This window comes from Plectropomus leopardus, chromosome 1 (genome assembly GCF_008729295.1).
Source record: "Plectropomus leopardus isolate mb chromosome 1, YSFRI_Pleo_2.0, whole genome shotgun sequence".
In the NCBI taxonomy this organism is placed as follows: domain Eukaryota; kingdom Metazoa; phylum Chordata; class Actinopteri; order Perciformes; family Serranidae; genus Plectropomus; species Plectropomus leopardus.
In genome coordinates, this window is record NC_056463.1 from 38411252 (window position 1) to 38426505 (window position 15254).

The 15254-nt window shown below is 41.1% G+C and overlaps 1 protein-coding gene across 3 annotated transcripts in view; it reads right to left on the reverse strand.

Moving 5' to 3' along the window:
* The window catches only part of arnt2 (aryl-hydrocarbon receptor nuclear translocator 2), a 74889-nt gene that overhangs the window by 37003 nt on the left and 22632 nt on the right, over nt 1-15254 (reverse strand). For 2 of the 3 annotated variants that reach the window (XM_042484751.1, XM_042484759.1), the window contains exons 3-6: nt 14145-14192; nt 10959-11006; nt 8886-9099; nt 5963-6176 (exon numbers count right to left, since the gene is read on the reverse strand). In XM_042484751.1, the coding sequence (XP_042340685.1) occupies nt 5963-6176; nt 8886-9099; nt 10959-11006; nt 14145-14192 (524 nt within the window). The remainder of the gene's footprint in view (nt 1-5962; nt 6177-8885; nt 9100-10958; nt 11007-14144; nt 14193-15254) is intronic. The other variant, XM_042484767.1, reaches the window with a different exon arrangement.

Here is a 15254-nt window from a genome sequence, read left to right on the forward strand (position 1 = left end):
GTGTGAGTGTTTGTCATGGGATGCATTTCATCATGCTAATATTTCTCCTTGCTTTCCTCACTTGTGTCTCAGACCCACCCATAGAGGACGTGATGAGAAGGAGGCGAGGAAGAGACGAGAGGACAGAGGATACAAAAGAACGTTGACCTTTTGGATATAAAATGTCAAAACCTCATTTTATCTTATTCAATTTTACCATGTGACCTGGTGAGTTATGACCAAAAACATGTTTTGTGAGGTCAAAGTGACCTTGACCTTTAATCTTCAACCATCAAATTCAAATCAGTTCATTCTTGAGTCCAATTGGACATTTTTGCTAAATTTAAGGAAATTCCCTGATGGCCTTCATGAGATATGATGTTCACCAGAATGAGATGTGACCTTGACCTTTGACCATCAAAATGTAATCAGTTCATCGTTGGACAATTGTGTCATATGTGAAGAAATTCCCTCGAGGTCTTCTTAGGATATCACATTCACAAGAGAAAGAGGAACATAAGGTCATAGTGCACAAATGTCAGTCTAAACTGTTCTGCACGTTGCCCTCACTGTTTAAGGTATGTGAGTTCATGAGTGCTGCACCAATGAAGTATGCATCAAATTTGCAAAACAACATCATACTGTGATCTGTCTTCCTCCTCTCTATATGTGAAAGAGCTAAGAATGTTCACTGCTTCTTTTTTCCACTGCATACACATATGTGCCTGCTTAAACACGCTAAACCAGCTCTGCAGCTGTCCTGTAAGAAGTCAACCGTGTTTTCCAGTCAGGACACTCCGCAGGTTTCTCCGAGCAGAGACTACCCGGTGGTTGAAACTTTGCCATCTTTGTCCCAAATGTTCTTCATTCTGCTTCTGACATCATGTAATAAACGGTGTATTGTTCATTTAAGAATAACTAGAGAGTGTTCAAGCTTTGGAACAAAATCAACAGCTAATCTGCTTGCTCGACAAAGACGTTTTTAGACCAACCACACTCTAGATAATGCTAAAAGGAGGCTGAACTTATAGCTCAGCTCAGAAAACAGAGGGTGACCTTATGAGGGAGTTTCTCACCATAGTAGTCATTGCAAACCATACCAAAAAATCTTAAAAATGTAGTAATGACAGTCCTACGTGCAACATGGCTGACTAACGGTCAGATCTGTCAGGGAACCTGAAGGAGTATTATACTGTACATCAGAACGCAGGGCAATGTGATGAGTACAATGGTGAAGATAATAATGTAATGACCTGATCAAGAGCGCATGATCACTTCAGGCTTTCCTGTCTGACATCAGTACAACAGACGCCATTTTTCTCACCAGTTACCAGTTTGAGAGCAAGCTTTGCTCGCTTGGTATTTTGCCTCGCTATATTGGCATTGTTTTCGGCACTTCCTTTTGGATGCATGCTGCTTACGGCCTGGCACCTGGTCGCTACCCGACCTCACCTGAGCTCTGTGACCAGGAACGAGCCAACCACAGCAAGACAAGAGGAACAAAAGAAATCCAAGGAGAGTCTTTGCTGATAGAAAAACTACCACACACTGAGAGTGGGTCGAAAGTAGGGCTGGACCCAAATATTTGCCTTTCCAGGTATGAAGAGGATGAATGCCATTTCAGTGTTTGTGATCCTGCTGCTGCTGCACCTGTCACACACACACACACAGTGAATGGATCCCTTTACCAAACGGTTATTAAGTCAAACCATTTCTATGTCGGTGTGAGCACCCCACAGCTCACCCTGAGTGGAGCTCTGTCCAGCAGTACAGCGCAGAGGATATAGTGAGGACGCACAACAAAACTCATCTGACTAATTCATAACAAAGACTGTTATACTGATACTGTTGAATTTTTTTCAACTTTACAAACTATAAACTGTCACAACCACTGTCAAGCAGTTGGACGCACACTGTAACACTCTCTCACGTAACACTCTGTGGCGCACGGTGTCTCTATCCTCCTGACACAGAAAACTGTTGGGATGAGAACATGTTGCTCCCTCCCTGCACGGGTGAAGCTGTGACCATACCTGATGGTAAAGCCATGAAGCGCACGGTCTCTCCGTCACTCGAGCTCTAATGTGCAAAGTGTCGGCATGGTGTCTTCTACTAGAGAGAGAACTTTTTTAAATAATTTCAAAACATTGATCAATGTGTAGTTTGATGCTTTTAGCATTTCTTTTAGCTTTCATGCCAATAAAGTATTTGAATTGAACTGAACTAAACAGACGTGATTTAAGAGACAGAGACACTGCAAGAAACACACAGAGACAGTAGCTGAACTGACAGCAGACAGGTGTTGCCGATTGGAGCAGAGATGAAAACCTGCTTTCTCTGGCACACAGCCTTGCCTAGACTTGTGTCTTCGTAACTTACATTAATCTCCCCATAGTTCGTAGACAACAAAAACAAAATGTATCACTTTGTGGTCCTGTCCAGAGAAAGCGCTAATGCTTACTTGTTAGAAGAACCGAAAAGAAGAAACAAAATACACATTTTTTTACACGTAACTGGTAGTTGTGTTGTCATGATACTGGTATTTCTGACTTCACTTTGAAAAAAAAGATTTTCTATGCCATTTTTGATACCATTGGAAAACATTACCATTGATTTTTTTTTTTTAAATAAAGGATAAATATATCAAAGCTAACATGACAATGACTACTTTTCCGTTCTCTGTTGGCAACAGAAAACAGCAGAATGGCTGCAGTAAACATCAACAAAAATTAAAACGTTTTTTCCATTAATGAAAACAATATTCTTGCTGTGGTGCATATGTTAAAAGACCTTCAAAATGCAACAGAATGAAAGAAAAAAACCCACACATGACAAAATTGACAATAAAGAAATGTGAGTGTGTGAGAGGAGGCGAAGCTATGGGGCACTGCAGCGGTGTCTGTCAACCCATGGAGAGAGCAAGAATATATTGACAGTACTGATACTGAGGAAAGTTAGTATTTAACTATTTCAAATATTCATCAATATGCACTGATGAATTTTGAGTTGTAGATGGAGTTTCAGTTCCCAGGCCCGTCTGTGCACTCCGAAAAGCACTGTGACTGAAGTTAGTGAGCGACACACACACACACACATATGCAAGGCAGAGGTGAGACGAGCTCAAAAGCAGCATGTCTCGTACAGCAGACGACTGGAGGTGTGAACAATGCCATATCCTGTTAATGTAAATGTAAATCTGTTACTGGTGTAAGGATGGCCTGAGTGTTCTTGTACTAATATTATACTGGGCTGCTGATATGGACAGGGAGTGAGCACAGTGAGCAGCAGCAGCAGGAGAACATTCTCCTTTGGTTCCACTGAATCAAAAGTGAACTCTGAGGAATGCTATGACTTCAAAGGCTGTGTATGTGCATGTCCATATGTGCATGCTTGTGCGTGTATTTTCATCAGTCACAGCTCTACATGGAGATGACTGTGGCTGCGCTGGGTGTTCAGTGTGCTTCAGAGAGGCTGACAGATACTGAGATTTAATGAGACTATGTTGCCCTCCTGTGGGCACTATGAGCATGTCAAACACTTTAACATTTTAAAACACATGTCACTCTCACCCTCAGTCACAACACACAATACCCTTGTGCATGTGGAATTAGCATGTAACATGAATGATACAAGATATGGAGCAGAAATTAACACAGAGAAGAAATCACTTGATCAGCAAACAGAGCTTCTAATTTCCCTGAACCGGATGCTGCCTTAGCCTGGGGTTATATTACTTGGGCGGCTGTGGAACAGAGGAAGAGCAGGTCATCCTCTAGTTGGAATGTTGGGGGTTCAATCCCTGACTCCTCCAGTCAACATGTTTAAGTATCCTTGGGAAAAATACTGAACCCCAAATTGCCCCTGACGGCTGTTCCATTGGTGTATGAATGGTTACAAACTGAGAAAAAGTTGGTCCTTGTACAGTAGCCTCGGCCACCAGTTCAATTCAATTTTATTTAAATTTTATTCATCAAGCCCATTATCACAAAACACAGTGTGCCTCAGAGGGCTCTATAGCATGTGAATGTGTGTGAATGTGTGAAGGTGATTCGTAGTGTGAAAGTGCTTTGAGTGGTCAAAAATGACTCAAAATGTGCTGCACAAGTGAAGCGTGCACAGCTCTGCAGCAGACGAGTTTGCCTTTTGAGTGTGTGTGTGTGTGTCTCAATGCAGTCAATGAAGATGACATCTCTCTCGGCCATGTCTGTGGTGTTGGTGCCTTTAGGAGAGATTTTCATGTAAACATCAGACGAGTAATATGGTTTGCTGTGATGTTGTTGGATTGTTGTTGCAATCCAAGAAGTCTGTCCTCCATTTAACTTGTTAATGAGCTCATTACTCAATAACAGAGTACAGCCATATTGTATGATATGATGTTGTAGCTGCCTCCCTGTCAGCCCAGTGCTCACAAAATCACTCAGCTTGCATCTCTGTCATTTTTCCGGCACAGGAGACCTCAGCGAGCTTGATCAACAGTGGAGAGTGCTGGACACGCTTGAGAGGGAGAATACAGAAGACTGAAAACCAAACAGTTCTGGACTGAAATCAAAAATCACACAGATGCTGCTGGGGACATGGCCTGTGTCGAGCTTTGAATCTTTCACACTCTTCTTCTGGCACTGTCATTCAGCAATGCAGCTGTGGAAAGCACCTTCTCAGAGATGAATCTGATCAAGACAAAAATGAGCAAGCAGAGCCAAGCCAGCTCATGACTGTGGAAAAGCAACAGAAGTGGGGCAGCTTTATGAAAAGGAAAAGAAGCGAGGGAAGCAGATATTTTACAACACCTTCCTTACATTTCAATATTTTTCAAAAACATTTAAAGAAAGGGGGATGAGCATGAAAACACTATGACGGCTCATAAGCCCACCATGGGAGGAACAGCGAGGTAGACCTAGCAGTAGCAGCACTGCACCATCGTGGGGTCAGGGGCTGCTGGCGGTGTGTGAGGAGGAGCAGAGCAGTTCTTAAGGGCCAGCAGCAACACCTGTCGCCTCTGCTGGCTGCAGAAGATCAGCTGCCAGACAGGCAGGACACACGTTCCAAAAAAAGATCCAAGACGTTTGCTGATTAGGTTGGAGAGCAGGATGTTGAGCTTGATGGAAGAAGCATGTTTCGGGTAGAGACTCTGAATGTAGCCATCAGTACACGCTTTAGACACCTACAGGCACCTGTGCAGTTTGTTTAAGAGACTTTTGAGTCCAACACCTCAGTAACTGAGAGGCCAAAGTTCAAGCATCTACATCTATATCTGACTGCCATGACAGCTGAGGTGATGAACTTATCCAGCTGAGATCATTTATTAACCCTCAAGAAGATACCAGCCCAAAAGCACTGCTCTGAATGATTCCCGTCTGTCACTGCCAAGGAAAGCGGTCTCTCTCATACAGGATTAGAATTATATCGATGACAAATTGCAGTCAGGAGCAAACTGACAATCACATTGGACTTTGATGACATAATGGATGATTTTGCACAAAGCAAAACCAGGAGAAGAGGCAATGCATAAGGTAAGACTATTTTACAGATAATTTTTGAAGTTTTCTTTCTATGAGTCTGGGTCCTTGTGACCATTGTTTCATAATCTGCTGATGCACGTGACATTCTCCCCAGACACATGAAAAAGTATTGCTGGCTCTGCAGAGTAGCTAAACAAAGTTCTAAAACACAAGGAGACAGATGAACAGTCAACAGCAGGATAGGTAGTGAAGCCAGGTGTCTGCACGCTGTGGACAGCTGACTGTGTATGGCGACACCAGAGGGACGAGGCAAAGAGTCTGGTGTTATTTGTGAAATAAACTGAGTGCAGTGGCAGTCTAAATGGAAGTCCTGTATCTGTGAGGTGTGTGTGACATGTGCGTGTGTGACAGGTGGTGACTCTCGGCTGCTCCTGTAAGACCTTCTGTAAACCAGTAATTAACAAAAGCAGAAAAAATGAAAAGGTTCAGCTGTAAGAGAACTGTTAAAAACAAACTTGCTCTACCTGTCATGGAGTTCTCTGAAGTACTGAGCTGTTCCCTCAGTTTGTCCACATCGTCAGGGTGGACTTGTTCATACAGAGTGCTGCCAAACCACTCGGACTGGGGATGGTTTAACACTGGCGTCACCGAGTCAGACACGTAGATCACCCGCCCCGTCTCTGCAGCAACCACAAACAGGAAGCCGTCCGCTGCCTCCAGGATCAGATGCTTCAGCTCCTACAGGGAGCAGAGAGGTACATGAACACACACACACACGTTAAGAATGTAAACTGATTAAATACTGGAATCGTGTTCCGGGTCTGACCCACAGGAAGAGATTGACTGTTAGAAATGTTTCAATCCACTCAAATTAAGAGGCAGAGTTACATGTAGGGGGGATCTTTTTTAAACTGTAGCTGTATGCCAAAATTATTAACAAGTGTAATGCTGGGTTCACACTAGACATGGAGGCACCATATGTTAAGCTTTGCGCCACACGCCGTCAGCAGTCACCTGGTCTATCACACCAGGAGCATGTTTCTCCTCACCGGTCAGCTGAAATTCTCCTTCTCTGCTCTTTTCTTATCGCACTGAGAGCTCTGTCCCTGTCTTTCTGTCCCTGCTTGCTTATGTGTCTGAGTGTGTGTGTGTGTGTGTGTGTGTCTCTGTGTGTGCGTTTGCTTGTTTCTCCCCCTCTCTGTTTAGACGCAACTGACATGCATGCAATATACAGGGTGCAGATTTGATCATTTATTATGGGCAATTTGAAGGAGATATCAGATATGATACACATGATCTCATTATACAGAGTATTTAGTGTGTTTTCCTACCAGATTTGCTTGTGGAAAAAACAGACCAGACACCAAAACTATCAATGCAGATCGTGAGCCTGCTGTGGAGCTCAGGGCTGTGGCACGTCCTGTGCGAACAGTCTGACCGCTCAACATGAGCGATGAAAGGAAGCAGGCAGTGCTCCATGGAAAATCAGCAAGTTTCACTGTGCTTCTGCATCCAGGGTGGACCCGGCAAAAGAGTAAGATTAAGTAAGCAAGTGCTGAAGGGGTACTGTGTTACTATCTTCAACTGAAAAACACCTTAGCATGAATTTTTCTTTTATAAAAAACAGATGCTGAGCTTGTTTCATGATGCAACAGGCTGAGAATCATTTGACAGTTCAACAGCAGCTGTGGCCTTTCAGTTCACTGTATATGATCATGACAGCCATCAGTGTCTGATTTGCCTCAGGTTGTCTCACAGCACTCTGTGGATTAATAATTAGCCCAGAGAGTAATTTTCCAGCTTTCCTCATGTTTCTTGGATATTTCCCACGATTCACTATGAGAAACAGTGAGCACCTTTGGTCACTTTTGTCACTGAATGCTCTACAAAGTCCAGTTTTAAAATGCAAAACACTGAGGCTACATCCTAAATCTCTTAAACTGCATCCACAGTTTCCACATTTGCATCCAGGGATCCTTGAAGGGAACCACAGAAACCATGAGCGGAGAGAGGAAACCAAGAAACATGTATTCAGAGACATAGTTTCCTCTGGAGCGTCACATGAAGTGAGTTCTGTTTGTGATCACAGCTGGATCAGCTGTCAGTTGGCTTTAACAGCTGGAAAGACTTTTGATGGACTTTATGTCACATGTACACTGAGCTAGTAACAACAAAAACACAGTTATGAGTAGCAGAGCTGAGTTTTGTCTTTGTAACAAACACCTGCACATGCAGAAAAACCTGCACCCTGTCTTTAACTGTGTCCTGCTCACAGGCACACATGTTTATATGATTCAATAGTGATTTGCATCTGTAGGCTATTTATTGATATTCTGATTGTGAATTCTTGATCTGATCACGCAATGTGATGACAGTGTCTTTTAAACACTGACAATTATTTATTAGGCAAAATGTTTTAAGTCATCAAACCTGAACAATCAGGAATGATCAGCCTCATGTGTGACTAAATGGAAATAACAAGTGAAAAAGATATTTTGCTGGCTCAGATTCTCTAATTTTAAATGTTCCATAATAAAAGTCAATGTGGTAAATAAGAGATGGTGAAAAAAAAAGTTATTTTTGGTTTGTTGTTGAGATTTTTAACCAGATGGTGAATCAGACAACAAATAAAATAAAACTTTGGAGTTATACAATTCAGTTTAGTCTTTTAACTGATGATGTGATGTATCACATCAGTCTGATCTGCTGCAGCGCTGCAATGTCCAATAAATTAAAAAGAGGTAGTATTAAGAGGTAGAGGTAAGCATTGTATTTCATGTCTCAATCTGCTGATTGGCCATCGTGATAAGAGTTTGCATCATATGATGTAAATTCTACTACAGAGTACACTTGATGATCAATAAAATTAGGTGGGGAAAAAAGTGGATATATCAATACCAATATTACTCATCGGGTTGTTTTATATCAGCATATTGGATAGCTGCAAAAAATCCAATATTGTCCATCCCTAGTTCAGATGATTAAGCATGTGCAGAAAGAGTACATATTCTGAAACAAGAGAGTCGCTGAGGAGAAGATTTACATCATCCACTGAACAGATTTGTTAATCTACTAGTTTGAGAGGAGGCTTTAATTTGTACAATTTCTCTATGAAGTGAGCTCTTCTTTTAATGCTCAGAATAATTCCCCGCGCATGCTGTTTTCCTGTCAAAAACCTAAACAAGCATTTCCCCGAATTCATGTGGGGGTTCCCTGTTGTTTTTGATCTGATGGAAATTGTCTATCCAACCTGAGCATTATTATAACTGTGTGGATGAATTTAAGTTGTATAAATGAGTCTTTAGGTTGAAATAAAACTCCACTGCCAAAACCATTGTGATTCAAGGTGGTCAACAAAATAAAACAACAAACAGTGTGAAGAGGGTCAGTCTGTTTGGTATTTCTTTGTCCTGTATGATGGAGCTGTGCTCTGTGACAGACCAGTACCTGCTCAGTGAGAAAGGAGGGCTTATAGGCCCCATCGGTGGACGTGTTGCCCGTGCCCCTCATGGACTTCATATGGGAGACAGCCATACGCAGGATGGTCAGTTTGTCAGGTTTTCTGGCCAGGGCGCTGCAGGTGGGGACCATGTCTGACAGCTCAGTGATGTACTGGGTCATTTTGTTGCGCCGGCGTCGCTCAATCTCACTGTGGTTCTCTCTGAACAGAGAAAAGAGCAGTTAGATGCTGCAGACCACAGACTGGGAACCACTGGCAAGACTCGCTGCAACAAATAAACAACAGTTGTGATGCATCTGACTGTGATTTCTCTCCAAGGCCTCTCCAGACTCTTGACTTTGCTCTACCACAGCATTTGTCAATGTCCATATCCTGCAACCTATGTTCTTTTAAGCCTCAACTGAAATGCTAGATGAATGATTTTTGGCAGGATATTGCCCAAAAGCTGTAATAAGTTGTCAGGACCGTAATTTCAGATGATGCTGTACAGTAGAACATAATTGCTTGTTAACTGTATAATAACTGCTTATTATTTAATTAGGAGGTGCTTTTTTGGTGGAGATTTCCTCAGAGGAAAACAAAAAGTGCCCATAAGAAGCCACAACGGTCTTCTGTGAGAAATGTTCCTCTGATTGAGGGACATTTCCTTCCATCAGCAGCTGGGACACATACAGGCTCTAAAAGGCTGACTGTACTCTTTGCTGGTGAGAACATTGCACCCATTTGCCTCAGTCTGAAACAAAATCCCCCTCAGACCCACTGATACACAATCAACACTTTTTACTGAGGCTGAAGCTGCCTATACTTTTTTTTTTTTTTTTTTTTTTACAAATATTGAATATTTTGAGCTATTTTAATGTCCAAAATAAATTATTTTAAAGCCGCAAAAGCAATTCTCTTCCCAAATATTTTTCCCATCAGCTGTTAAAATCTAGATGAAACTCAGGCAGGATTCACCTGATTTAGCTGCAGCTTTCAGAGGCTGATCCCTGCTGGGTAATATGGCAAAAAAACCCATTATAGTTCAATATAAGTTTTTGGTATCAGATGACATCATATATCATGATATAATACGAACAAGGATTATTTTGAGTGGCAAACAGAAAAGCTCACGGAGCTCATATGGTAATTTATATTCATCTGTTTGACTCTTTCATGTTTGAACTTTTATTTCGGGACCATTTATTTCATCATTAAGTAGAGCAACTGCTTGTCTGGTGAGTTTATTGAATCATTCATGTACTGCCCTTTGGTCGCAATGCCAAAAGAGCATCAAGTAATGTTGCAGTTTGTTACTGGGGTTTTTCTCTGGGTGTCTCATTGTTTGTTCCAGGGGATGTGTCTAATTTCTGGTGATTGACGCTGTGGTTGTTTCTCCTCTGCATGATGCCGATGCTTCATTGTAACTTTATTGGCGTAGACTGTTGGTAGATGTCGATGTGAGGGTCTCAGGACAGAGGGATGCAGTATTCTGTAAAGCCCTCTGAGGCAAATTGTGATTTGTGATTATGGGCTTTAAAGATAAAATTGACTTGACTTGACTTGGCTCTGTGCTCAGCTCCCCTGTCTATGTGCCATCTGACACAAAAACATTATCTGGTGACTTTAGCTAAACCAACAAACCCTGTGGCACCTATTCCATTAAAGTCCTGTACGTGTAGACAGAGCGTAGTTTCTGTGACGTCATTTGTTGTTCGCACATTTTCAATCAATATACCAATCAGTGTTTCTAGTCCCAGACCTACTGAGACCTGCACACCTGCTGAGTAAACTGCTCCCCCCCCTACAGTGGGACGGTTTCTGTGGCCAGACATCTGATATCAAATATTCTCGTCTGATAAGAACTTTGATATGGATGGTCAGCGCTAACAGGCCAATAAATTATTTCCAATATACCAATATTGATCTTATTTGTTGGTATACAAAGGGCAGCAGCTGTTAGTATTTCACTTAGTTGGGAGCAGAACAGGTGTATAGCGTGTAGGTTGTACACTATACTCTTGTCTGTTGATCCCTGAGTCAATGGAAAATCCTCTATGGCCCTAGCTGGCTCGGCCTACCTGGCAAATCTCTCCTTATCCCCACCAGGAATCTGATCATCATCATACCTACAGAGACGAGAGGACACAGCATGTAACACAGTCCACATACACACAGGTATCAAAGCATCAGACTGAATATTCCTCACATGCAGTGGATGTCGTATATTAATGCATGAGCGCAGATGATTCAGACAGTGATGGTAAGAACATGTGCAAAACTGAACAAAAGAGGCAGCCAATGACTGGTGAGACCGGTGCAGTGATAAAAGAAAATCATTCTGTTCTACTCTGAGTGAGGACGGCTTACAGAAGTAGATTATGGGGGATAAGACAGTCTGACAAGTTTTTTTAAAATACTCAGAATTACCGTTGTTTTTTGGTTTTTTTTACATTGAAGTAAAGTACCTGAGTTGAAGTGGTTAAAACTGTCTTAGAGTCTGACCATTAATGTCCCTGGACTACTAGAAGTAGGAAAGTAATAATTAGCAGTAGGAATTTGAATCTCACAAGCAATTGTAAAGCTAATTGTAAAATCTTTGTGTCTGGATTTAATCAGAATGAGACTCAAATGTGACTAACTGGCCACTAATTAGTAGTTTAGAGCCTCACAGTTTTACTGCTTTCTTTGACCATATAACACCTCCTTTTAAAGAAAACATTGTAAATATATATCTAGGGACATTTTAAACATTGTAAACACCTATTTACAAACTGGTATTTTTTCTGGCTCATTCAAATGTTATGTTGTTACTATTAAACCACTTTAAGGGGCCCACTCTAGATCCATCTGTTATTTATTAACACAAACCTCAAACTTCCTGATTCAATGATTAAAAAAGTCATCCACAAGCAGTTAACCAATCACCTGGCAATCAATAAAGTGTAGGCTCTGTACCAATCTAGCTGTCACCCCATCAGCAGCACAGAAACAACCTTGGCCAAGGTTATTAATGACATTAGACTAAAGAGTGACAATAGTAGAGTGTCTATTTTAGTATTATTGGATTTAAGTGTGGCATTTGACACCACTGATCATGATACTGTAATGGAAGGTGGGGGCTGGAGAGGTAGGTTGGTTTATCCAAGAAAGCATTGGACTGGTTTTTATCATACCTCAGAGGTTGTGGTTGTAGCATTAGTCTCAGCAGTTTTAGGGTGTTATCCAGGGATGATAATTGGATGTTTAGTAATCTTTTACAGCTGACCAGTGGCAAGAAAGAAACCCAGGTTATTGGGGCAAACCCTTAGAGGCAGGACATTTCTTTAAATTTCTTACAACTGTCTCTGGAAAGTGTCACACACGTCAGAGGTCTCATCTTGGAGGCTGACCTCACATCCCAGAGTGACATTAACAACTATAACAGATTTTATCATTTAAAAATAATCACAAAGGTAAGGAGCTTTTCCCAGAAGGACACTAAAAAACCAAACAATGCTTTTATTTTTTGTTGGCTAAATTACTGTAATGCTTATGCAAAAAGGATCTTGATCAACTGCAGCACCATTGAATGCAGCTGATAGAAATACAACTCATATAGAAAGAGAACGCATTATATATTCACAAAACAATGCTCTCATTTTAGTGTGCAGCCTCAGCTTTGAATTGAATTTGAATGGATTGAAATGTGCACTCATGCTTGTGAGCAGCTGGACCCCTCAGGTAATCTGGAACCGGCTGTTTGGTTTTTCCCCAGTGCTCCAACAAATCTGGTGAAACTGCCTTTAGCTTTTACGTTCCAGGCCACGAGAATATCCTCCCCAATCATGTGTGTGATTCAACACTGTTACCTTAAAACTAGAAAACATTCCTTTTTAGCCTGTCACTAGTCTGGATTGCCAGTCATAATTATCATATCTTATTTTGTTTGGCTATTACTTTTTTATTGTTTTGGGTTTTTTTTTAACTTGTGTATTATTATTCTTTTTTATTGGTCAAATGTTGGTCTTAATTAGTATTCGATTAGTTTCTGCTGAATGTTTTGGTGTAATTTATTCTTAATGGATGGTTATTAATGTTATCTTATTTTTTATTTCTGCTTCTTCACATGAATTGTTTATGTGTCTGTTTTAACTGTTTACTCATGTCCAATATTTTATCTCTACACTATCCACATAGTGCTTATGACTGTATCTATAAATAAAGTAACTTGCTTGCTTGTTTGTTAATTGGATTTGAACATGTATATATACAGCAAATCGTAAAGTAACTAGTAACCTGTACTAAAGTGTGAAAAGTTCTACCTTCTTTTAACCCATCGATTAAAACATAGGGAAACTAGGTGAAAAAGGATGGAGTCACTGAAAATTACGCAAACAGCACTGTGGCACGAGCTTTACTGAACCAGAGAAAGGCTTTAAAAAAACTGCAGTCTATCATTTCCTATTAATTTACAGCCTTGACTTTTTACACTGTCAGCAGATTTGAGAGTCCTGTTGTGTGTATCTGAACCTTTTCAGTTGACTTTATACTTTGCTGATGTTGGAGCCTAAAACATGCACCAACACTCCCACATTAAAACACCCCAGATACACTGTGGATAGGACTGCCATTTAGCCTGTGTGCAGCTGCACATCACTGTCAGTCACACACGAAGGAGCAAGGGGAACTAAAGCTCCGGGCAATGGCAGACAGCTGTAAATGATCTATTTTACGGGAGTAGCATATGTACAAAGTGTATGTTAAGTGGCATACCCTTTTACAGTGTGAATATGGAGCTTCCAAGTAGCCAAATGAATCATACATGTATTGCTATTGTCCAGTATTAATAGTGCAGTTCCTCCTGTGTTCAGTAGAGAGCAGTGCCTCCTCCCCACTGTCACCACTCAACTTAGCAGAAACAAGTCCCCTGGCATGTTGACAGCTCACAAATAAAGCACTTACTGTACATCCTACACACTTACACACTGCACAATACGAGAAGGAAGAACAGAAAAACAAGTTGAGATAAATCAAATGTGAGTGGACAGTTGAGATGCAGTGACAGAGAAACACTCAAGTTGCTCTTTTAAAAAAGGAATACATGACATATACATAACTTTATTTTTGATGGAGGGGAAACCAAGTGAGTCATGAGGTGTCCATGCAACAGTAAATGTTACAAACATAGGGTATCTGCAGGGTTTTTAATAAACTTGGACCGTATCACAGTATTACAGTGTACCAGGGTTTTCAGAAATCCTGAAGCTACCACTTGGTGTTCTCACCTTGAAAATTTGCTAGGTCCCTCGCCGTCTTCATCGTCAAAGTCCATTCTGGGAAACAACCACAGGAAACACAGTTACTACTTCTATTAGGCTTAAGCTGACAGCACTCTCTCAAGACTATATTAGCTAGTTTTCTGTTTTCTCTGGCTATATAACTTTCATGAGCTGTAGACAGCAGACACCAGTTTGAAATGACGAGTTCTTCATTTGGTTCTGCTGCTTCAAAGTGATCAAGCTGTATCTGCTGATAAATAACCAATAAATGTGTTTATCTGGCCAGCAGTGCATGCTCTGATGGCTTGAGTTGATGCTTTTATCTCAGCATGTCACCACAGGCCCAAGTGATGAGCCATTTCACTGCCCTGCCACTGGAATCAAATCACAAACTTTGAGGTCAGCCATCTGTGAAAACACTTAGATGTGGTTCAGTTCAGATCAATTCAGTTCAATTCAATTCAATTCAATTCAATTCAAACAACTTTATTTATCCCAAAGAGCACTTCAGTTTAAACAGTCTACAGACAATACAAACATCCACAAATCAACAGCAGACCGGAGCAAGGAGCACACCAGAGACAACAGACAAACAAAATAAATAATAAATAAATAATTCAGCATGTTGACAGGCAAATACTGTCAAGGTTTAACTGCCTGTTTCTTTTTGTTGATGACTGTTTTGATCTGTTTAGTCACCCAAGGTTTATTATTTGGATAGACTATAACATTTTTAGACAGGAGTCCACACAAAAAGGGATATAGGACGAGACAATGTCTGAAAGTTCATTGATATCATCATACATAATAAAAAAAACAATCCCAGTTGGTGCAGTCAAAAACATGCCTGCAGAGATGACACACTGTCCACTGACCAGATTTTTAACTCATTCCCTCCAGTCATGCTCCGGAAGGAGGGCTTGTACATGGGCATTAAATACACACTGTTGTGGTATGATGCAACAAGGTAAGGCGTGGGGAAGGATTTATAAGCACCATAGCACAGGTCTATCGCAGAATTTTTTTTAGTTGTGGTGCAAGTCATGTATTGTTCATAATTCCTCTGAGACTTTGTCTGGGTACAATGGTCTAAATCACCGAGGATGAACTTCGGGG